This window comes from Archocentrus centrarchus, chromosome 21 (genome assembly GCF_007364275.1).
Source record: "Archocentrus centrarchus isolate MPI-CPG fArcCen1 chromosome 21, fArcCen1, whole genome shotgun sequence".
Taxonomy (NCBI): domain Eukaryota; kingdom Metazoa; phylum Chordata; class Actinopteri; order Cichliformes; family Cichlidae; genus Archocentrus; species Archocentrus centrarchus.
The window spans coordinates 29167589-29193213 of record NC_044366.1 but is presented as its reverse complement, the minus strand read 5'-3'; the positions used below and the strand labels follow the sequence as shown (position 1 = coordinate 29193213).

The 25625-nt window shown below is 41.2% G+C and overlaps 1 protein-coding gene across 2 annotated transcripts in view; it reads right to left on the bottom strand.

The window, feature by feature from the left end:
• gdap2 (ganglioside induced differentiation associated protein 2) overlaps positions 1-25625 on the bottom strand; it is a 50710-nt gene that overhangs the window by 18462 nt on the left and 6623 nt on the right. For both annotated transcript variants that reach the window (XM_030757336.1, XM_030757335.1), the window contains exons 4-11: positions 24624-24777; positions 23278-23366; positions 22558-22634; positions 21901-22060; positions 19575-19725; positions 18716-18792; positions 16914-16990; positions 16192-16331 (exon numbers count right to left, since the gene is read on the bottom strand). In XM_030757336.1, coding sequence (XP_030613196.1) covers positions 16192-16331; positions 16914-16990; positions 18716-18792; positions 19575-19725; positions 21901-22060; positions 22558-22634; positions 23278-23366; positions 24624-24777 — 925 coding nt within the window. The remainder of the gene's footprint in view (positions 1-16191; positions 16332-16913; positions 16991-18715; positions 18793-19574; positions 19726-21900; positions 22061-22557; positions 22635-23277; positions 23367-24623; positions 24778-25625) is intronic.

Below are 25625 nucleotides of genomic sequence, written 5' to 3'. Positions count from 1 at the left end.
TCTTGGAGCCATGCCCTAAACCCAACAGGAAGTCCGCTATTTTGAATTAATTATGCAAATTTGGCGATTTGCAGCCCTCACACTTTCTCTAATAACTCAGAGGTTTTAGACGTTATCATCTTCATATTTGGTTTGTCTAACCTACACCCCCAGGGGAATCAAAATCTCGAAAATGGTGAGTTTTTGCCAAGGGGGAGGGGTCCTTATGCCCCTTTGAACTTTGATCATTCGCCATGAAATTTTGATTGCCTCTCATTCATACCTACATGATCCAATGTGCATCAAACTTCTCCAGTAGGATAAGGGTGCCCCCCTGAACACATACATATGACAATATTTAATATCAGTCGCAGCGCCACCTAGTGGGAACAGGAAATGTCATATTTTACACTTGGAGGTCCAGCTCCAAGGTGGTTTAGCAGAACCATCTCAAATTTCACCTGGAAAGCCTTAAGAAGTTGGACTTACTGTGTTTTCAAAACTGTGAGTTTTTGACAAAAGGGCGTGACCCTTATGGGACGGCAAAGTTCGATGATTCGCCATGAACACAAAAATGGCTGTAACTCCAAGCCAACTTGCCCAATCTGGCTCAACCTTCAGTGGTGTGATAAGCATGCTGCCCTGAACACACTCATATGCATAAAGTCCATAAATGTTAGAGCGCCGCCTAGTGGCAGCTCGGAATATCTTAAAATAGCATGTTTTTTGAGTAGCCCCGGAGCTACGTTTTCTCTACATGTATGAAAATGTACAGGCTCATGTAGCATACTAAGACGTACAAAAAAGTCTCTTGGACCCATACCCCAAACCCTACAGGAAGTCGGCCATCTTCAATTGAAGGTGTCAATTTTTGCCATTTCCACGCCTGCTATTTGAACGAACTTGTCCTAGGGCATTTGACCCAGTGACACCAAATTTGCTCCACATCATCTAGACAAGGAGCCCATCAAATATTGTGGAAATCTTTACAAAATATTAAATGGCCTTATCACACCAGGCCATTGAAGTTGGCCTTCGTTTTTCTCCCTCACCACCAAAATTGTTTGTGCACTTGTTCGCACATGCTTTGTCTGATCAGGCTGAAAATTTAATCACTCATGTACACACCCAGGCTGAATCCATAACTACAGATTCAAGACTGTAGGCGCAATAGCGCCCCCTACAGAAGCAAATGAAAATTTGTATGACCGTCCACAGAATTAGTTTTGCTCTGAAATACATGAAATATCTTTCACCATTCCTTACAAAATCCTCATCTATTTGATAAGCCTCCTGCCCTGAACACATTGATATGCATAAAGTCCATAAACGTTAGAGCGCCCCCTACTGGCAGCTTTAAATATCATAATATACCATGTTTTTTAGCTAGCCCCTGAGTTACATTTTATCTACAGCTCTGAAATTTTGCACACTCATGTAACATCCTAAGACATACAAAAAAGTCTCTTGGAGCCATACTCCAAACCCTACAGGAAGTCCAGCATCTTCAATTGAAAGTGTCAATTTTTGCCATTTTCAGGCCTGCTATTTGAATGAACTCCTCCTAGGGCATTTCACCCAGTGAGACCAAATTGGCTCCACATCATCTAGACAAACAGCCCATCAAAAAAGTCAATCAGACCCATGCCCTATTTTGCATGCTGGAGCCGTGACCACACCCCCAAATATTCCATTGCGTCTATGCCGAGAGCAAAAGATACCTTTTCCTATAAAAGAATTCAACTTTCTAGAGACCCATCACGATCACAAGACCTCCGAGTGCGGCACGGGTCAACGAGCGCCACAGGTCGACGCGCGCGGAGTGCGAGGGCCCGATATCACCGCTTGCGGTTTTAATTAGGGCCCGAGCACGAACTGTGCGAAGGCCCTATTGTAATTGCTTCGTTTATTATTATTTTTTTTTTTTTTTTTTTATTATTATTATTATTATTATTCAGGCAAATGAATTGGCTTTTTGGGGGCTTTATCATATTCAAAAACTCATGAAGCTTTGCACATGCGTCACACCTGGTGAAAATTTAAGTATTTTAATGGGCTCGGGCAAGGGCGCGCCCAAATGGCTCGCTAGCGCCCCCTAAACTGGAGCCCCACCGCTGTGTTTCACGTACATGAATGAAACTTCATACACATGTATATCATGTCCAGGCGCACAAAAAATCCTCTTGGAGCCATGCCCTAAACCCAACAGGAAGTCCGCCATTTTGAATTAATTATGCAAATTTGGCGATTTGCAGCCCTCACACTTTTTCTAATAACTCAGAGGTTTTAGACGTTATCATCTTCATATTAGGTTTGTCTAGCCTACACCCCCAGGGGAATCTAAATCTCGAAAATGGTGAGTTTTTGCCAAGGGGGAGGGGTCCTTATGCCCCTTTGAACTTTGATCATTCGCCATGAAAATTTGATTGCCTCTCATTCATACCTACATGATCCAATGTGCATCAAACTTCTCCAGTAGGATGAGGGTGCCCCCCTGAACACATACATATGACAATATTTAATATCAGTCGCAGCGCCACCTAGTGGGAACAGGAAATGTCATATTTTACACTTGGAGGTCCAGCTCCAAGGTGGTTTAGCAGAACCATCTCAAATTTCACCTGGAAAGCCTTAAGAAGTTGGACTTACTGTGTTTTCAAAACTGTGAGTTTTTGACAAAAGGGCGTGACCCTTATGGGACGGCAAAGTTCGATGATTCGCCATGAACACATAAATGGCTGTAACTCAAAGCCAACTTGCCCAATCTGGCTCAAACTTCAGTGGTGTGATAAGCACCCTGTCCTGAACACACTGATATGCATAAAGTCCATAAACGTTAGAGCGCCGCCTAGTGGCAGCTCGGAATATCTTAAAATAGCATGTTTTTTGAGTAGCCCCGGAGCTACGTTTTATCTACATGTATGAAAATGTACAGGCTCATGTAACATACTAAGACGTACAAAAAAGTCTCTTGGACCCATACCCCAAACCCTACAGGAAGTCGGCCATCTTCAATTGAAGGTGTCAATTTTTGCGATTTCCACGCCTGCTATTTGAACGAACTTGTCCTAGGGCATTTCACCCAGTGACACCAAATTGGCTCCAGATCATCTACACAAGTAGCCCATCAAAAGTTATTCAGGGTTTTGTAGAATATTGAACGGTGTTGCCATGGCAACCCTCTGAATTTGGACTTTTTTCAATTTCAAATTCACAGAGATTCTAAACATCAGCCCCTGGGCTGTGCTTTCTCTATGTACCTGAAAATGTGCCTGCTGATGTAAAATGCTAACATCTACAAAAAAGTCTCTTGGACCGATAGCCGAAACACAACAGGAAGTCAGCCACGTTCACTTTAAAGTGTCATTTTTGCAGCATTTTTCGCCTTTTCCAGGCCTTTTTGCCTCAACTCCTCCTAGGGCATTTGACCCAGTGAGACCAAAATGGCTCCAGATCATCCACACAAGTAGCCCATCAAAAGATATTCATGATTTTGTAGAATATTGAACGGTGTTGCCGTAGCAACCCTCTGAATTTGGACTTTTTTTCCATTTCAGGCCCAGATAGGTTCTAAACATCAGCCCCAGGGCAGTGCTTGGTCTGTGTACCTGAAATCGTGCATGCTGAAGTAACATCCTAAGACGTACAAAAAAGTCTCTTGGACCGATAGCCGAAATCCAACAGGAAGCCTGACATGTTCTAATTAAGGTGTCATTTTTGCAGCATTTTTCACATTTTTCAGGCCTGCTATTTGAATCATCTTCTACTACAGCTTTTCATCCAGTCACACCAAAATGGCTCCAGATCATCTACACAAGTAGCCCATCAAAAGATATTCATGGTTTTGTAGAATATTGAACGGTGTTGCCGTAGCAACCCTCTACATGTGGGATTTTACTCATATACCACAGTGCACCAAATTGTTACATCTCTGACATACATTGTCCGATCTGCCTCAAACTTCACAGGCTTAATGGGAGGGTAAGGGAGACTGGACACACCCCTCTATCAGCTTTGTTTCACACTCATAACGCCACCTAGTGGCAACAGGAAATCAGTAGGACACTGATACTCATCATCCTATGGTCATTACAGTTTCATTGATGGCTGCAGGCATTACATAGAGCATTGTGACATATTAATTAGTGGGCACTCACCGACGCCACCTAGTGGAAGCGGGAGACGATCGACGCGAAGTACGGCTAGCCTGCTGAGCTGTCAGCAGCCGGGTGAGCCAGCTACTCTCTCGTCTGCGAGAACCTCCGAGCGCGGTTCGGCTGGAGCGTGCCACGGGTCGACGCGCGGCTTGGCTGGAGCGCGCCAGGGGTCGACGCGCGCCGGGTGCGAGGGCCCGCTCATCGCCGCTTGCGGCTTTAATTATTATTATTTTTATTATTCAGGCAAATGAATTGGCTTTTTGGGGGCTTTATCATATTCAAAAACTCATGAACCTTTGCACATGCGTCACACCTGGTGAAAATTTAAGTATTTTAATGGGCTCGGGCAAGGGCGCGCCCAAATGGCTCGCTAGCGCCCCCTAAACTGGAGCCCCACCGCTGTGTTTCACGTACATGAATGAAACTTCATACACATGTATATCATGTCCAGGCGCACAAAAAATCCTCTGGGAGCCATGCCCTAAACCCAACAGGAAGTCCGCCATTTTTAATTAATTATGCAAATTTGGCGATTTGCAGCCCTCACACTTTTTCTAATAACTCAGAGGTTTTAGACGTTATCATCTTCATATTTGGTTTGTCTAACCTACACCCCCAGGGGAATCTAAATCTCGAAAATGGTGAGTTTTTGCCAAGGGGGAGGGGTCCTTATGCCCCTTTGAACTTTGATCATTCGCCATGAAATTTTGATTGCCTCTCATTCATACCTACATGATCCAATGTGCATCAAACTTCTCCAGTAGGATGAGGGTGCCCCCCTGAACACATACATATGACAATATTTAATATCAGTCGCAGCGCCACCTAGTGGGAACAGGAAATGTCATATTTTACACTTGGAGGTCCAGCTCCAAGGTGGTTTAGCAGAACCATCTCAAATTTCACCTGGAAAGCCTTAAGAAGTTGTAATTACTGTGTTTTCAAAACTGTGACTTCTTGACAAAAGGGCGTGACCCTTATGGGACGGCAAAGTTCGATGATTCGCCATGAACACAAAAATGGCTGTAACTCAAAGCCAACTTGCCCAATCTGGCTCAAACTTCAGTGGTGTGATAAGCATGCTGCCCTGAACACATTCATATGCATAAAGTCCATAAACGTTAGAGCGCCGCCTAGTGGCAGCTCGGAATATCTTAAAATAGCAAGTTTTTTGAGTAGCCCCGGAGCTACGTTTTATCTACATGTATGAAAATGTACAGGCTCCTGTAACATACTAAGACGTACAAAAAAGTCTCTTGGACCCATACCCCAAACCCTACAGGAAGTCGGCCATCTTCAATTGAAGGTGTCAATTTTTGCGATTTCCACGCCTGCTATTTGAACGAACTCGTCCTAGGGCATTTCACCCACTGACACCAAATTGGCTCCAGATCATCTACACAAGTAGCCCATCAAATATTGTGGAAATCTTTACAAAATATTAAACGGCCTTGTCACACCAGGCCATTAAATTTGGCCTTTGTTTTTCTCCCTCACCACCAAAATTGTTTGTGCACTTGTTCGCACATGCTTTGTCTGATCAGGCTGAAAATTTAATCACTCATGTACACACCCAGGCTGAATCCATAACTACAGATTCAAGACTGTAGGCGCAATAGCGCCCCCTACAGAAGCAAATGAAAATTTGTATGACCGTCCACAGAATTAGTTTTGCTCTGAAATACATGAAATATCTTTCACCATTCCTTACAAAATCCTCATCTATTTGATAAGTCTCCTGCCCTGAACACATTGATATGCATAAAGTCCATAAACGTTAGAGCACCCCCTACTGGCAGCTTTAAATATCATAATATACCATGTTTTTTAGCTAGCCCCTGAGTTACATTTTATCTACAGCTCTGAAATTTTGCACACTCATGTAACATCCTAAGACATACAAAAAAGTCTCTTGGAGCCATACTCCAAACCCTACAGGAAGTCCAGCATCTTCAATTGAAAGTGTCAATTTTTGCCATTTTCAGGCCTGTTATTTGAATGAACTCCTCCTAGGGCATTTCAGCCAGTGAGACCAAATTGGCTCCACATCATCTAGACAAACAGCCCATCAAATATTGTGGAAATCTTGACAAAATATTAAATGGTGTTGTCACACCAGGCCATTGAAGTTGGCTTTCATTTTTCTCAATGGCGACCAAAATTGTTTGGGCACGTGTTCGTACATGCTTTGCCCGATCTGCCTGAAAATGTAATCACTCATGTACACAGCCACTCTGAACCCATAACTATGGATTCAAGGCTATACGTAGCTGCAAGAGCGCCCCCTACAGAAGCAAATGAAATTTTGTATAGCATCCACAAACTTAGTTTCTCGGAAATGTATGAAAATGTGTTTCAACATTCTTGACATCATCCTGATCAAAACAGTCTATCAGACCCATGCCCTATTTTGCATGCTGGAGCCGTGACCCCACCCCCAAATATTCCATTGCGTCTATGCCGAGAGCAAAAGATATCTTTTCCTAAAAAAGAATTCAACTTTCTACAGACCTTCTGTACACCATCACGATCACAAGACCTCCGAGTGCGGCACGGGTCGACGAGCGCCACGGGTCGACGCGCAGGGAGTGCGAGGGCCCGATATCACCGCTTGCGGTTTTAATTAGGGCCCGAGCACGAACTGTGCGAAGGCCCTATTGTAATTGCTTCGTTTATTATTATTTTTTTTTTTTTTTTTTTTTTTTTTTTTATTATTAGGGCCCGAGCACGAACTGTGCGAAGGCCCTATTGTAATTGCTTCGTTTATTATTATTATTATTTTTATTATTCAGGCAAATGAATTGGCTTTTTGGGGGCTTTATCATATTCAAAAACTCATGAAACTTTGCACATGCATCACACCTGGTGAAAATTTAAGTATTTTAATGGGCTCGGGCAAGGGCGCGCCCAAATGGCTCGCTAGCGCCCCCTAAACTGGAGCCCCATCGCTGTGTTTCACGTACATGAATGAAACTTCATACACATGTATATCATGTCCAGGCGCACAAAAAATCCTCTTGGAGCCATGCCCTAAACCCAACAGGAAGTCCGCCATTTTGAATTAATTATGCAAATTTGGCGATTTGCAGCCCTCACACTTTTTCTAATAACTCAGAGGTTTTAGACGTTATCATCTTCATATTTGGTTTGTCTAACCTACACCCCCAGGGGAATCTACATCTCGAAAATGGTGAGTTTTTGCCAAGGGGGAGGGGTCCTTATGCCCCTTTGAACTTTGATCATTCGCCATGAAATTTTGATTGCCTCTCATTCATACCTACATGATCCAATGTGCATCAAACTTCTCCAGTAGGATGAGGGTGCCCCCCTGAACACATACATATGACAATATTTAATATCAGTCGCAGCGCCACCTAGTGGGAACAGGAAATGTCATATTTTACACTTGGAGGTCCAGCTCCAAGGTGGTTTAGCAGAACCATCTCAAATTTCACCTGGAAAGCCTTAAGAAGTTGGACTTACTGTGTTTTCAAAACTGTGAGTTTTTGACAAAAGGGCGTGACCCTTATGGGACGGCAAAGTTCGATGATTCGCCATGAACACAAAAATGGCTGTAACTCAAAGCCAACTTGCCCAATCTGGCTCAAACTTCAGTGGTGTGATAAGCATGCTGCCCTGAACACATTCATATGCATAAAGTCCATAAACGTTAGAGCGCCGCCTAGTGGCAGCTCGGAATATCTTAAAATAGCAAGTTTTTTGAGTAGCCCCGGAGCTACGTTTTCTCTACATGTATGAAAATGTACATGCTCGTGTAACATACTAAGACGTACAAAAAAGTCTCTTGGACCCATACCCCAAACCCTACAGGAAGTCGGCCATCTTCAATTGAAGGTGTCAATTTTTGCGATTTCCACGCCTGCTATTTGAACGAACTTGTCCTAGGGCATTCACCCAGTGACACCAAATTGGCTCCAGATCATCTACACAAGTAGCCCATCAAAAGTTATTCAGGGTTTTGTAGAATATTGAACGGTGTTGCCATGGCAACCCTCTGAATTTGGACTTTTTTCAATTTCAAATTCACAGAGATTCTAAACATCAGCCCCTGGGCTGTGCTTTCTCTATGTACCTGAAAATGTGCCTGCTGATGTAAAATGCTAACATCTACAAAAAAGTCTCTTGGACCGATAGCCGAAACACAACAGGAAGTCAGCCACGTTCACTTTAAAGTGTCATTTTTGCAGCATTTTTCGCCTTTTCCAGGCCTTTTTGCCTCAACTCCTCCTAGGGCATTTGACCCAGTGAGACCAAAATGGCTCCAGATCATCCACACAAGTAGCCCATCAAAAGATATTCATGATTTTGTAGAATATTGAACGGTGTTGCCGTAGCAACCCTCTGAATTTGGACTTTTTTTCCATTTCAGGCCCAGATAGGTTCTAAACATCAGCCCCAGGGCAGTGCTTGGTCTGTGTACCTGAAATCGTGCATGCTGAAGTAACATCCTAACACGTACAAAAAAGTCTCTTGGACCGATAGCCGAAATCCAACAGGAAGCCTGACATGTTCTAATTAAGGTTTCATTTTTGCAGCATTTCTCACATTTTTCAGGCCTGCTATTTGAATCATCTTCTACTACAGCTTTTCATCCAGTCACACCAAAATGGCTCCAGATCATCTACACAAGTAGCCCATCAAAAGATATTCATGGTTTTGTAGAATATTGAACGCTGTTGCCGTAGCAACCCTCTAAATGTGGGATTTTACTCATATACCACAGTGCACCAAATTGTTACATCTCTGACATACATTGTCCGATCTGCCTCAAACTTCACAGGCTTAATGGGAGGGTAAGGGAGACTGGACACACCCCTCTATCAGCTTTGTTTCACACTCATAACGCCACCTAGTGGCAACAGGAAATCAGTAGGACACTGATACTCATCATCCTATGGTCATTACAGTTTCATTGATGGCTGCAGGCATTACATAGAGCATTGTGACATATTAATTAGTGGGCACTCACCGACGCCACCTAGTGGGAGCGGGACACGATCGACGCGAAGTACGGCTAGCCTGCTGAGCCGTCAGCAGCCGGGTGAGCCAGCTACTCTCTCGTCTGCGAGAACCTCCGAGCGCGGTTCGGCTGGAGCGTGCCACGGGTCGACGCGCGGCTTGGCTGGAGCGCGCCAGGGGTCGACGCGCGCCGGGTGCGAGGGCCCGCTCATCGCCGCTTGCGGCTTTAATTATTATTATTATTATTATTATTCAGGCAAATGAATTGGCTTTTTGGGGGCTTTATCATATTCAAAAACTCATGAAACTTTGCACATGCGTCACACCTGGTGAAAATTTAAGTATTTTAATGGGCTCGGGCAAGGGCGCGCCCAAATGGCTCGCTAGCGCCCCCTAAACTGGAGCCCCACCGCTGTGTTTCACGTACATGAATGAAACTTCATACACATGTATATCATGTCCAGGCGCACAAAAAATCCTCTTGGAGCCATGCCCTAAACCCAACAGGAAGTCCGCCATTTTGAATTAATTATGCAAATTTGGCGATTTGCAGCCCTCACACTTTTTCTAATAACTCAGAGGTTTTAGACGTTATCATCTTCATATTTGGTTTGTCTAACCTACACCCCCAGGGGAATCTAAATCTCGAAAATGGTGAGTTTTTGCCAAGGGGGAGGGGTCCTTATGCCCCTTTGAACTTTGATCATTCGCCATGAAAATTTGATTGCCTCTCATTCATACCTACATGATCCAATGTGCATCAAACTTCTCCAGTAGGATGAGGGTGCCCCCCTGAACACATACATATGACAATATTTAATATCAGTCGCAGCGCCACCTAGTGGGAACAGGAAATGTCATATTTTACACTTGGAGGTCCAGCTCCAAGGTGGTTTAGCAGAACCATCTCAAATTTCACCTGGAAAGCCTTAAGAAGTTGGACTTACTGTGTTTTCAAAACTGTGAGTTTTTGACAAAAGGGCGTGACCCTTATGGGACGGCAAAGTTCGATGATTCGCCATGAACACAAAAATGGCTGTAACTCAAAGCCAACTTGCCCAATCTGGCTCAAACTTCAGTGGTGTGATAAGCACCCTGTCCTGAACACATTCATATGCATAAAGTCCATAAACGTTAGAGCGCCGCCTAGTGGCAGCTCGGAATATCTTAAAATAGCATGTTTTTTGAGTAGCCCCGGAGCTACGTTTTATCTACATGTATGAAAATGTACAGGCTCATGTAACATACTAAGACGTACAAAAAAGTCTCTTGGACCCATACCCCAAACCCTACAGGAAGTCGGCCATCTTCAATTGAAGGTGTCAATTTTTGCGATTTCCACGCCTGCTATTTGAACGAACTCGTCCTAGGGCATTTCACCCACTGACACCAAATTGGCTCCAGATCATCTACACAAGTAGCCCATCAAATATTGTGGAAATCTTTACAAAATATTAAACGGCCTTGTCACACCAGGCCATTAAATTTGGCCTTTGTTTTTCTCCCTCACCACCAAAATTGTTTGTGCACTTGTTCGCACATGCTTTGTCTGATCAGGCTGAAAATTTAATCACTCATGTACACACCCAGGCTGAATCCATAACTACAGATTCAAGACTGTAGGCGCAATAGCGCCCCCTACAGAAGCAAATGAAAATTTGTATGACCGTCCACAGAATTAGTTTTGCTCTGAAATACATGAAATATCTTTCACCATTCCTTACAAAATCCTCATCTATTTGATAAGCCTCCTGCCCTGAACACATTGATATGCATAAAGTCCATAAACGTTAGAGCGCCCCCTACTGGCAGCTTTAAATATCATAATATACCATGTTTTTTAGCTAGCCCCTGAGTTACATTTTATCTACAGCTCTGAAATTTTGCACACTCATGTAACATCCTAAGACATACAAAAAAGTCTCTTGGAGCCATACTCCAAACCCTACAGGAAGTCCAGCATCTTCAATTGAACGTGTCAATTTTTGCCATTTTCAGGCCTGCTATTTGAATGAACTCCTCCTAGGGCATTTCACCCAGTGAGACCAAATTGGCTCCACATCATCTAGACAAACAGCCCATCAAAAAAGTCAATCAGACCCATGCCCTATTTTGCATGCTGGAGCCGTGACCACACCCCCAAATATTCCATTGCGTCTATGCCGAGAGCAAAAGATACCTTTTCCTATAAAAGAATTCAACTTTCTAGAGACCCATCACGATCACAAAACCTCCGAGTGCGGCACGGGTCGACGAGCGCCACAGGTCGACGCGCGCGGAGTGCGAGGGCCCGATATCACCGCTTGCGGTTTTAATTATTATTATTATTTTTTTTTTTTTTTTTTTTTTTTTTTTATTATTCAGGCAAATGAATTGGCTTTTTGGGGGCTTTATCATATTCAAAAACTCATGAAACTTGGCACATGCGTCACACCTGGTGAAAATTTAAGTATTTTAATGGGCTCGGGCAAGGGCGCACCCAAATGGCTCGCTAGCGCCCCCTAAACTGGAGCCCCACCGCTGTGTTTCACGTACATGAATGAAACTTCATACACATGTATATCATGTCCAGGCGCACAAAAAATCCTCTTGGAGCCATGCCCTAAACCCAACAGGAAGTCCGCCATTTTGAATTAATTATGCAAATTTGGCGATTTGCAGCCCTCACACTTTTTCTAATAACTCAGAGGTTTTAGACGTTATCATCTTCATATTTGGTTTGTCTAACCTACACCCCCAGGGGAATCTAAATCTCGAAAATGGTGAGTTTTTGCCAAGGGGGAGGGGTCCTTATGCCCCTTTGAACTTTGATCATTCGCCATGAAATTTTGATTGCCTCTCATTCATACCTACATGATCCAATGTGCATCAAACTTCTCCAGTAGGATGAGGGTGCCCCCCTGAACACATACATATGACAATATTTAATATCAGTCGCAGCGCCACCTAGTGGGAACAGGAAATGTCATATTTTACACTTGGAGGTCCAGCTCCAAGGTGGTTTAGCAGAACCATCTCAAATTTCACCTGGAAAGCCTTAAGAAGTTGGACTTACTGTGTTTTCAAAACTGTGAGTTTTTGACAAAAGGGCGTGACCCTTATGGGACGGCAAAGTTCGATGATTCGCCATGAACACAAAAATGGCTGTAACTCAAACCCAACTTGCCCAATCTGGCTCAAACTTCAGTGGTGTGATAAGCACCCTGTCCTGAACACACTCATATGCAAAAAGTCCATAAACGTTAGAGCGCCGCCTAGTGGCAGCTCGGAATATCTTAAAATAGCAAGTTTTTTGAGTAGCCCCGGAGCTACGTTTTATCTACATGTATGAAAATGTACAGGCTCATGTAACATCCTAAGACGTACAAAAAAGTCTCTTGGACCCATACCCCAAACCCTACAGGAAGTCGGCCATCTTCAATTGAAGGTGTCAATTTTTGCCATTTCCACGCCTGCTATTTGAACGAACTTGTCCTAGGGCATTTGACCCAGTGAGACCAAATTTGCTCCACATCATCTACACAAGTAGCCCATCAAATATTGTGGAAATCTTTACAAAATATTAAATGGCCTTATCACACCAGGCCATTGAAGTTGGCCTTCGTTTTTCTCCCTCACCACCAAAATTGTTTGTGCACTTGTTCGCACATGCTTTGTCTGATCAGGCTGAAAATTTAATCACTCATGTACACACCCAGGCTGAATCCATAACTACAGATTCAAGACTGTAGGCGCAATAGCGCCCCCTACAGAAGCAAATGAAAATTTGTATGACGTCCACATAATTAGTTTTGCTCTGAAATGCATGAAACTATCTTTCACCATTCCTTACGAAATCCTCATCAATTTGATAAGCCTCCTGCCCTGAACACATTGATATGCATAAAGTCCATAAATGTTACAGCGCCACCTACTGGCAGCTTTAAATATCATAATATACCATGTTTTTTAGCTAGCCCCTGAGTTACATTTTATCTACAGCTCTGAAATTTTGCACACTCATGTAACATCCTAAGACATACAAAAAAGTCTCTTGGAGCCATACTCCAAACCCTACAGGAAGTCCAGCATCTTCAATTGAAAGTGTCAATTTTTGCCATTTTCAGGCCTGCTATTTGAATGAACTCCTCCTAGGGCATTTCAGCCAGTGAGACCAAATTGGCTCCAGATCATCTAGACAAACAGCCCATCAAATATTGTGGAAATCTTGACAAAATATTAAATGGTGTTGTCACACCAGGCCATTGAAGTTGGCTTTCATTTTTCTCAATGGCGACCAAAATTGTTTGGGCACGTGTTCGTACATGCTTTGCCCGATCTGCCTGAAAATGTAATCACTCATGTACACAGCCACTCTGAACCCATAACTATGGATTCAAGGCTATACGTAGCTGCAAGAGCGCCCCCTACAGAAGCAAATGAAATTTTGTATAGCATCCACAAACTTAGTTTCTCGGAAATGTATGAAAATGTGTTTCAACATTCTTGACATCATCCTGATCAAAACAGTCTATCAGACCCATGCCCTATTTTGCATGCTGGAGCCGTGACCCCACCCCCAAATATTCCATTGCGTCTATGCCGAGAGCAAAAGATATCTTTTCCTAAAAAAGAATTCAACTTTCTACAGACCTTCTGTACACCATCACGATCACAAGACCTCCGAGTGTGGCACGGGTCGACGAGCGCCACGGGTCGACGCGCAGGGAGTGCGAGGGCCCGATATCACCGCTTGCGGTTTTAATTTTCATTGTATTTGCTCCCCCTCGGAAGCATTCTTAGAAAGCATAAAATTGCTTTCCATTGCTATGCTGATGATACTCAGATTTATATGCCTTTGAAACGCAAGGAAACCCACTCTTTACAGACCCTGTTTAAGTGTCTTGATGATATTAAAGCATGGATGGCTCTAAATTTCTTGAGTTTTAATGAGAAAAAGACAGAGGTGGTTGTTTTTGGCCCTAGTGTGCCAGGTGGATCTTCCCCCGTGGACGTGGGGTCATTATCACAATATGTAAAGCCATCTGTCACAAATTTGGGTTTTATTATGGACGAGAATTTTAAATTGGAGGATCAGATCAGTGCAGTGGTGAGATCTAGCTTCTTTCATTTGAGGCAGCTGGCAAAAATAGAAAATATACTATCGAAGAAGCATTTTGAAGTTGTGATCCATGCTTTTATTACCACTAGACTGGATTACTGCAATGCTTTATATGTTGGTGTTAGCCAGTCTGCTCTAGCCCATCTGCAACTGGTTCAAAATGCTGCTGCACGCCTATTGACGGGATCACGAAAGAGAGAGCATATTACCCCTGTTTTATCCTCACTGCACTGGCTGCCTGTGTATTTTAGAGTTCATTTTAAAATCCTTTTATTTGTTTTTAAGTCACTTCATGGCCTTGGCCCACCTTATCTTTCCGAGTTGCTGCACGTACATACCCCTTCCCGGTCACTCAGATCAGCTGATCGGCTTTTTCTGGATGTGCCGAGGACACAGCGGAGGCTCAGAGGAGACAGAGCCTTTGCTGTGGCAGGTCCAAAACTCTGGAACACTTTGCCAATAGAGATTAAACAGGCCTCTTCACTGGCCACGTTTAAGTCTGCTCTTAAGACCCACTTGTTTCGTTTGGCCTTTGATTAATAGGAGCGGCTGTCTATTGAAATTTGTATTTTATTTATTTCTAGGATAAATTATGCTTTTTATTATTGGTTTTATTTGTGTGTATTATGTTATTGATTTATTGTTAGGTTAAATTATGCATTTTATAGTTGTTTTATTGGTGTGTATTATTTGATTAATTTATTGTTAGGATAAATTATGCATTGTATAGTTGTTTATTTGTGTGTAAATTTTTAAATCTTTTATCTTTTTTAATTTTCTCTTGTCCAATTGTGTTTTATGTACAGCACTTTGGTCAGTGGTTGCTGTTTTTAAAGTGCTTTATAAATAAACTTGGCTTGGCTTGGCTCTACATCCTGAGCCACACTGTGATGGCACACACTTGACACTTCATGTTACTCATCAGAATGATTGCACAAACTAACGTCTGACAATGACTGAGTGGTGTCTTTGACAGGCTCGTCCAGTCTTAGTTTAGAACAAAGATCTGCTTCGCAAACTTTGAACTCTTTGATTAAGGCCAAGTTACAGCCAAGCGACTTGGCCTCGTGTCACCTCGAGCTTTTGCTCCAAGTTTGGGTTTCCTGCTCCAAATATAACTGCCAGGTTTCCAAAAACCCACAATTAAACAAAATGCATTTCACAGCTCGTTTCGCTTTTCTCAAAATCTAAACACTGTAACCTTGGTGGTATCATACTGTGGCATGAACAATGTATCTGAACTTCAATGCAGCTGCACACGCTAAAAGCAAGAGACGAATGAAGACCACATGGGTCAAATGAAAGCCAAGTCATAAGGAGAAAAAAAAAAAAAGTTAATCTAAATATTGTTTTTTTGTGTGTATGCATATTACATCTCATAATTGACTTACTCTACTGAATGTTTCAAAGTGGACACTTTCACATTTTATTGATACAACATAGTTATTAAATGTGTTACAAATCTAGGGCGCACTTTGCTGTATGGAAACGAATACGAAAGTGGCTACTGTAATGACTTAATCATAGTATCGCCATTGCCTTTGACAGAGAAAAGGAGAGAACAAGAGGGGAATTCCCCGAGACCGTGCCGTTTTTTTAAATAACCCCCTCTTTGTCTGATTCTTTTTTTAGTTCTGGTTATTTAAGACTGGAGAAGTAGTTGGCCAGCAACGTCAGCCAAATTATTTTAATTCCAAAAATTAAATAATTTCACAAATTCTGTTGTAAACCCGGAACAACAGTAGTTCTGGATGAGTGGAAGGTAGAAGCAATAACAGCCTCAGACTGTTCTCACTCAGTGACTGTCAGCGCTAGAGGGATAAGACAAAAACCGGAACTAAGCTAATGTCTTATCTATTCAATCTTCTCTTTGATTTCATATGCGATTTAACGTCGGTTTTCCAACACACATGAAATGTTTCAATTTAAAACACGGAGGCTGAAAGCTTAAAAAAAAAAAAAAATCAGACTGACTTGGCGTCAACGATGTCGTAGAGTTTTTTCAGGAAGTCGGAGTCCAGATGGTTATGCTCTCCGGTCAGTGTGTGAAAGTAAACCATAACATACTCCTTCACTGTGATGTGATCCATTACATGGATGAAGTACAACAGGGCCTGCAACACAAAGACAGACAAAATAAGTAAACACGCAGGATTACAAAACTGTACAGTAAGTTTTGTTCATTTATTTACAGTTTTGTTAACAAGAGCACCGCCTAACGGGGCAAAATACGCCCGTCGCACTGTATTAACCCTGTTTGCTGTCACATGAAAAACAAAGATTCAATAATTATGTGACCTTGACCTCCAGAAGTGTATCACTGCAAATCATCTTGATACGATGAACTAGTAAAGTGCAATGTAAGCAACCGTGACCTTGATCTTGACTCCAGTGACCCCATATACGTTCCTAACCTTGCTTTGGTCATGAGGCATCTACCCATGAAGTTTGGTAAGTGTAGGCTGAACAGTTCTCAAATTATTGAGTGGAAACTTCAATGTATGCCCACCCGCCCGCCATGGGTGGTCACATAATATCTTTCAACGGGTGTAGAAACAAAAACCATATTTGATAAACTTTCTTTTATGATTTTCTTATTTAAAATATGAAAGGACAAACAAAGATGGTCAAATCATGGCGAGACCCAGATAAACGACAACTAACATCAATAAACAAAATGTATTTTGAAATGTTACCTTTTCAAGGTCGATGAGGGTCACAGGGATGTTTCGCCCAACCACAACCATCACCGTCCTGCCACATATATCCACACCTGGATACACACACACACACACACACACACACATACACATACACATACACATACACACACACACACACACACACACACACACACACACAATAAAACTCCTGAAAACACAGGCAGATTAACTGTGACTGTTGTTCACATAGCTAGGCTAGTAAAGTAAAGGAAAGATGCCAAACTTCAGTTAGTTACTACAGTTTTGGACTTGCACTGTTCAAAGCTACTCCCAGCTCCACGTGTTTGATTTGGCATAGTTTCACACCACATGCCCCTCCTGATGCAACCCCAAAGGGGATTCTTCTCTCTGGCTGAATCAAACCAGCAACCTTTCACTTCCCAAGCAAATGTGTAAACCACTACATTATTGCTCCTGCATGTTTTTCTGTGAATACTGATCAAACAAAAAAGGAGTTTTATGGTGTGTGGTTGATCATTTTCTCAAACATTTGAGATTAAATGACTAATCGATGAATCCTCACTATCTACAAACCTGTTCTCTCCTGAAAAATGTAAGAAAAGAATAAAATGATTGGCAAATCATTTAAACCCTACATTGAAAAACAGTAGAAAACATTTCCAGATTCCACGTTGGAGATATATAGTCTTTGTACAAGTTTTAATTAAATAGCATGTATAACTGATTTGAAAATCACTGTTCCGCTATTTTTTTTTTTCTTTTTCACATTTTACACAGTATGGAAATGGAGCTGCATTTGTAGTAAGGGAGTAGTGTGGAGATTCAGTCTGTTACCTCTGCAAATCTGGCCCCCTGCCTACAGAGACATTCTGGAAAACACTGAGCAGCAGCTCAGCCTGTGTCTCTGATTATGAGTTTGACTTTTTGTTTGTAATCTGCAGTGCATGTGAAATTCTTTGGAGGGCTGTCTTTTGGATAAAAACAAATGCATGTTTGCTGAGTTTAATGTGCCTTAGTGGCTGTATGCCATCCTTTGTCCTTTGCCTGAATTCATACAAGCCCTTTACTTGTGTAGCATGAATACAAAAAGTAAAACACTTATTTTGCATTTTAAAAACTGCACAATTTGTATATTTAGCATCATCATGTTACTTTGTTACCACCAGCTGCTTTTGTATCTTCTCACACATTTACATTGTTGTTGCCATTTTGCTAATGGAGTTAACAAAATGAAAAACCTTTTCCTGAGATAGACATTGCTTTGATTTGTTCTGGTTACTTATATTAAATACATTACTTTAAATATTCCTAAAGATTAAATCTACTCCCTCAAAACATGGTCTAAAAGTTCAATTAATTTCAACCTTTTCCTCACTTGACATGCATTTAGGCCCCTGGCCATAGTTTTTTTTTTTTTTTTTTAAAGGGGGGGGGGGGGGCATTCAGGCACCTGCAAGTTTTCAAATATCATTTGAGATTTAAAATCAGTTGGGCTAACTGGCACACAACCTTTGTGATCAAATGGTTCTAGACTGTGTGCGACAACACTGCCTCCTACTGGTGATGGCATTCAATTGTGCCTTACAACTAAAAGGATACAGTACGTTTTTTCCTCATGGTAAACGAAGTGAAATAGAAACTTTCACCAGATCAAAGTTCACCCAACACAGCAAGCAACCTTACAATACATAGGTATGAAAACTCCCTTGTGTTTGCTGGTTTCACTTTACATTTACATTCAGGAGCTGAAAGACTTGTGCAGAGATCTAATATACGACTCTCGCTCCCTGCCTGCCCCACACTCAAACACCTACCAGTTTGGTATAAGGCTTTCAGTGCAGCAATGTCTGACAGGTCTTCTGCTCTCGCTCGACATAGCCAGCGACTGTAGCTGCAGGATTGAAACACACAAAGAGAAAATATTTTAAACAATTATACTATTGCCTCTAAAGGTTATTGCCAAAAAAACCCCAAACTTTTTAAATATGACCATGAAAGGAGTCAAAACTTAACTGTTTGTAAATTCAATTTCAGTTAAACTGAAAGCTGAAACATTAGATGGAAATACTTAATAAATCAATTAATTCAAATTGTATTTAGGTACAGTAACTGAGTTAAGTATTGCATTTGATTTTGTGAGTAAAACCTTTAATAAAAGACTCAGCCACCACCTCCATCTTATCTAGGGGGAAAACCGAGGCCCCGTTTACGCGACACCACTTTGATGCGTTTCAGCCTCCCGTTTACAGGGAGAACGGAGGGGAAACGATACTTTTTGGAAACTGCATCCAGAGTAGAGGGTTTCTGAAATGCACCGGCGTCCGTCTCCATGTAAATGGACAAAAATGATGCTTTTTGGAAACGGGGGCACTCGTACATGTGCACTATGGTTGCGAATGCCACAGTTTTTGTAGATGTAACTTCTCTCTTTGAGTGATGAACATAGTTATGGCGTGTTACAGAAATTCCTATATACCACAAACTCTCGCAATACAGTGAAAACTGTGAAAACAAAACAGAATTAGTAACTTTTTTTTTTTTTTAAATCTGTGATACAGTGAAGCTTCAATAAGTCATCTGCGATATAGTGAGGGACGACTGTATATCATTACATTAAAAAAATACATTTGTACAGTTCCATCAAGTTACTTTAGAGTTTGGATGGACTCTTACTTCCTCTGGTGTTGTTTCTGCATGGCTGCCTCAGACATCTGTCCCTGTAAGATCAGTTTCCGCTGTTTGTCTACATCACCCTCCATCCGGGCGAAGGCGTGAGTCCCGACCTGACCCAGATCCAGCTCCAGACTGTCTTCTTCACATTCATCTAGTCAAGCAAACAGGTGAGAAGTGCTTATTTGCTTTTATTTGAATTTCTCAGCTTTAACAGACTCAGAAGCTGTTCTAAAGTGAGGTGAATTTATAACAGCATATTTAGCTTTAAAGCCACATTGTTCACATACATTCTTCAATTTCATTTTCACAAAAGGACATAAATGAGATGCAAATATTTCTTCAAGAAAATAATCTAGTTGAGTCAGATAGGTTTAATGATTGTTTCCCTCAAAATACTATCCGAGTACTTTTAGAAAATTATAAATCTAATTACATTCTCATGGGTGCGCTTACTTGTCCAGGTTTAATTTATCTGCAAAGATGACATTATCTCTGTGTGCAAGCTGCTATGAAGTCATAAGCTCAGTTGACAGATTCCAGGCTCAGGTTCAAGTCTGTTTCACTGCTTGTTTCTCTAGGACCACATTGCTGCAAGCATGTCCATGCATTTTATCAACATCCAAATGGACATGTGCATCTGTCAGTGTGTATACATCAGCCTGTTGTTATTGGGTTTCACTTGAAGGCAGCCTGCTTGCTTTGGATCAACACCCCAAAGCCACATGTCCACGCTTTGAAGCATCGCGCCAGCAGGCACCACACTTGAGGTCAATGGAGACAAGAGGCTCAAAATGGAAACCACAAACACTCGCTAACACATGGGCTGGTGTTACTTTTACAGTCCTCTTCACCAAAACCTAACATTTAGAGTGCAAGCAAAGGCTTAGTTAAGATAAACTAAAGAGGTCAAACAAAATTCTGTTTATGTGGAGGGTTTAAAAACTCAGTGAGTTTGGTCTCAAGATGTTAAAATATCTTTTTTTTTTCCTTTTTATTATTTTTCTTATTTGCATAGAAATGTTGGGCCCCTCTCATTTCCTTGATTACTGCTACGTAATAAAAATGACTCAGTCTGTATATACCTGGAGGACAAATAAAAACACTGGAAGCCTAGAAAAGCTTTGATGTGCCTCAACACAGATTCCCAATTTTAAATTCCAAAGTCTCTGGAACCTTGTTAGACACACCTTCATCTGCCGTCAGCGCTCCGCTACACAAAGCAAGTCAGAGGGGTGAAGGCAAGTGCAGCCATCTTAACTCCACATGATCCGCTGAAATGCAAACTTTTCATACAATAGTCACCTCACCTCCTGATGACCCCCAACGCCACATTATTTAACACCCAAATGAAAGTGAGCCTCACTAAACTCCTAAAGGAAGAGTCTTCACTGAAACCTGCAGAAATGTCTTAAAGAGAACATGTTTGACTGCACATTCAACACTATGAGCAGATTTACCAAGTGGGGCCAATTAGCATGAGACTGCAAATCTATTAACGGGAGTGGAAAGCTCTGTGAGTGGTCGACTAACAATGCATTCATTTATGAATAAAGATACAGCCAGGTCATTTCACTGGTAATCTACCAAGAGCAACAAAAGTTAACGGGTCAAAAATGAGTAGACCCAGTGAGTGTGTGTTTGTGTATTTAACACACACACACACACACACACACACACACACACACACACACACACACACACACACACACACACACACACACACACACACACACAGCCTGCTGGTCACAACCTGAAACTCTTTGTAATATTCAGATGGTAACATTATAACAGCACGTACGTGAGAGTGTGTAAAGGTATTACTGTGGGATAAAAGAGCCAGATGTCAAATTTTCCACAAAGTTTAACATTTAATTTTAACATTTCAACATTTAATCCAGACCTCCATCGACAACCATAGTTAGTGATTCAGCTGATATTTTTTTTATGGTTGAGTTGATGACTGAGTGGGAAAGCGGATGAATGACCGACAGCCTAAACAACCAAATGGCTGGCTTACTGCTGAGTGATTTAATCTTAAAAGGCTAACTTATTGGTAAGTAAACAGGTACCACATGCTAAATTAAATCACTGCATTGCTAACTGACTATAAAATGCTTAACTCTCTCCACAGACAAACAGATTATCCCAACCTGATAGTTAAAGTGTTTCAAAATGAAATTCCACAGAACCAAACTAGAGGGAACAGGAAATGCTTCCTTTTCTACAGATTACAAAAATTTAAGTGAAGTGTGTAGCGTGTCCCTTTCAAATGTCTGGAAACCTTTTATCACATTACAGAATAAAGATCTGAGACTAGCTTGTGTACCTTCAATGCTGCCTGGTTTCTCTGCGATACGGATCTGTCTTTCTGGAATGACTGGTTCGCCCTCAGAATTGCCAATGTCAGCTGGGATGAGAGGCAGGCAGGCCTTCTCCTCTTCCTCAGAGCGAGGGTAGTACAGAGGGAGCAACTTCTTGTACACAGACTGAAAGAACACAAATGTATTAACACATATATTACTGATTAATATGTACGGGGCTGTATTAGTATAGGTGGCTTTAAATAAGAAGAACATGTAGTTGCAGACTTTTGTGACAGCCAGCATCTAAGAGTCTAAAACAAAAGCGTCAGTAAGCTTTAACCAAAGTGCTTTCTGGGCAATCAAACAGGGCCTGAAACCCTGACTTCACAGTTTCTATATTTGTATGACAGTCTCTCTCTCCATGCTGCAAAGTCTCCCTCTAGCTTTCTTTTGTCATTCTATGTTACAGCCAGTTCTGTCACTTTGTGTATATACACAATAGAGTGAAAACCACAAATGCCATAACGAAAATATAGTCCAAGAGTACAGGGACCATTACCATTTGGAACAGCTATACATGTGGTTCTCTTACCATAAAAAAAATGAATGCTAAATATAATTACCATATATGATGTTTTATTTTTTCCCTCCAAATCAGCAGAGACTAAAGCTGTACAAACCTCCTCTGTGTCTGAAACTGCGAACACCACCGTCTCTATGCTGTTCCCATGATTCTCCAGGAACCGCCGCACTGTCCCTACAAACACATTTGTTATTGGGTTTATTATGAGACTACATGGACTGAAGAAACTGTTTATCAAGCAGATAAAACAAAACGTGTCCTTTCCTGCAGCGTGGAGTGTGGTCATGTATGCAGGTAATACCTGAACAAACAGAATAATTACCACATATTTGTGGTAATTATTCTTTGTGTGTATGAATTTGCTGAACTAATGCAGTCTATTGTGACACCTTTACAGTATGTCTTACCATCATGAAGGTTACACAGTTCAGTTTTTGCTAATGATTGTGTTGATTCATCATTGTGATCATTTCAGGGACAGTAGTTTGCAGAACTGTTACATTTTAGACTTACAGTGACGTGTACATCGAACTCCAGAGGTGTTTAAGAGATAAAATTAATCTTGAGGAGAACTGAGTTCAGCTTATTGGTACGGCCCTCCACAGCAGTCCCCATCCCTGTATTTGACCTTGTATGGAATATGTGTGTGTGCCTGTGTGGGACTAGAGCTCTGTTACTTGTGTTTAACATCAATCATCTATGACCAGGAGGAAATGTGTACGTACCAAAAAAGGCTTTATATGCACATAGGACACTAATAAAAAGCTGTGCATGTTTTTGTTAATAACAAAAGTGTGTGTGTGTTTGTGTGTCTTACTTAAAGCGATGTGTGTTGCGTCCTCCAGAGGATAACCTCTTTTGGTTGTGGTCACCACACAGAAGCTGACTGATGCCATTGACTGCTCTCTGTGGTGAAAATGAAGACATTCAGTCTCGTGGTTACAGTACCACTCTGTTAGAGGTTGTATTTCAACAGACCCCCCAAACACACAGAAACCTTCTGTTAAGATTTTTTTTTTTTTTTTACAAAGTTATCAGAATTCAACATAATTGGATTGAAATTTGACTTCATTATTCTTTATTTACATTTACATTTTTTATGTTCAATGCAGAAATGGGCTGTTATTAAGGATGACATTTCAAATGCAGAAATTTGTACCTTGTAAGATCCACCGTAATGATTTTTTTTTTTTTAATATACCCAGAGCTACAGTATTTAATAATTTATCACTGGCCCAGATTTAATAACAGTGCACGGGCACAACTGTGTGAAAATTGTGGGTACAAAGATTTCACACAAATCAATGATTTATTAATATTTCTGATTTTTTTTGGCACTTTAAGAAGTGTAGAAGTCGCTCTGACCATGTGTACATAAAACATAAATCTTTAAAACTACTACTAATAATAATGATTTTTGTCATTTACAGTTTAACAAAACATAATAAAATAAATGTTCAGAATTACAGTAAAACAAATTAAAGTGCATGAAAAACATACTAAATGTAAAGGTGCAGGCTTTAACCTTAATTTAAACATATTCTAGCATTCCTTATTTCGTCTTAAATTATTTAATCTTTGTTTTAAATGACAGTCTGTTAGTCTAGTTTTCAACTTTGAGTCCAAATGTTTTGTTTTTTTACTTGAGCCACAGTGAGCGTCTCTCCACTTCACCTCCAGCTAACCGTGTTTCCTTATGTAGAGAAATAGGGGTGTGGCTGTATTAGTAAATTAGTAAATGAGTAAATAACTGCTTTTTTTTTAACATGCTGCAACTTAAATGAATATATATTATACAGCATGTTTTTCCATCAACCCTCAAAACAGGTGCAACTTTTCTCAAATCAGTGTTTCTGAAATCTGAAGCGTTCATGTCGTCTCACAAATGTATTCTTTTAGAAAGAGCTGGAAAGCTCGAAGTCACTTTGATTAAATGAGTGTTTGTCAGGGATCAACGTGGCTTTGCTGTTTTTTTTTTTTAAAGACGTATGAAAAAGATGAAATCTAAGAAACTGTCATCAGATCAAATTCACATGAAATTAGTGAGTTTCACATCACAAATATTGTTTTGTCAGATGAAAACCACAGCGGTTTTTAATACAAGTTATTGCTGTGAAGTTTAGGACTGAGACATGGGCTGAATGACTAGTTGCTGGTTCTTACGTAGCCAGCTGCATGACGTTTCTGTAGCAGCTGTATAGCGAGCTCTCTGCTGCCGTCCTGTATTTGGTTTTGTACTTTGGTCCCACCGTGTGGATGATGAACCGCGCTGCCAGGTTAAAGCCCTTGGTCAGCTTTGCCTCCCCCGTCCGGCATCCTGCACAAACATATAAATAAAAATGATTTATCATTTACTATTTAAAAAACAATCTTATGACTGTAAATACATATGTGTGTTTGAGCTCCTACAAGTGGGAAAAGAAAATTAAAGAAAATTAAATTTGCTGATTACATTTTCTGGTACACTGGTAGCAACACAGAGGTTTCAGTTTTTGAGTGCCAGCTTCTTGAAGTACTTCTTAAAGGCAGCATCTTTGGTGAAAAGCATTTCCAGTGTGAACACCAAAAACTAGACTTTTTTTTTTTTTTTTGTATTTGGGAGGTCTAAGAAGCCTCAAAGGAACATTAGCACGTACATCAAAAATGATCTCAACGGTTAAATTACAGAAACTACATTTCTGCTAGGGTTAAATTTGAATTTGTCTCTTGAGGTTGGGGCTCAAAGGTCAAAGCAGACAGATGAGGAGATCGATTCTGTCTGGAAATAATGTTTGATGATTTTTGTAATTTTTTTATTTATTTTTCAAACTACAACTAAAAATCCATTCACAGTGGTGGTGAAATTTCAGAATTAGATCTAATTTGTAGGAGCAGGGCTCTTCAACTCCAGGCCTCGAGAGCCGGTGTCCTGCAGGTTTTAGATGCGTCTCTGCTTCAACACACCTGAATCACATATAGAAGTCATTAGCAGGACTCTGGAGAACTTGACTGCATACTGAGGAGGTAATTCAGCCATTTGATTCAGGTGTGTTGGATCAGGGACACATCTAAAACCTGCAGGACACCGGCTCTCGAGGCCTGGAGTTGAAGAGCCCTGCACTAGAGAGAAGCCAGAACACACTTATTCTTGTGTTATTAGGATTGAGAACTTTCTGGACCACCTGA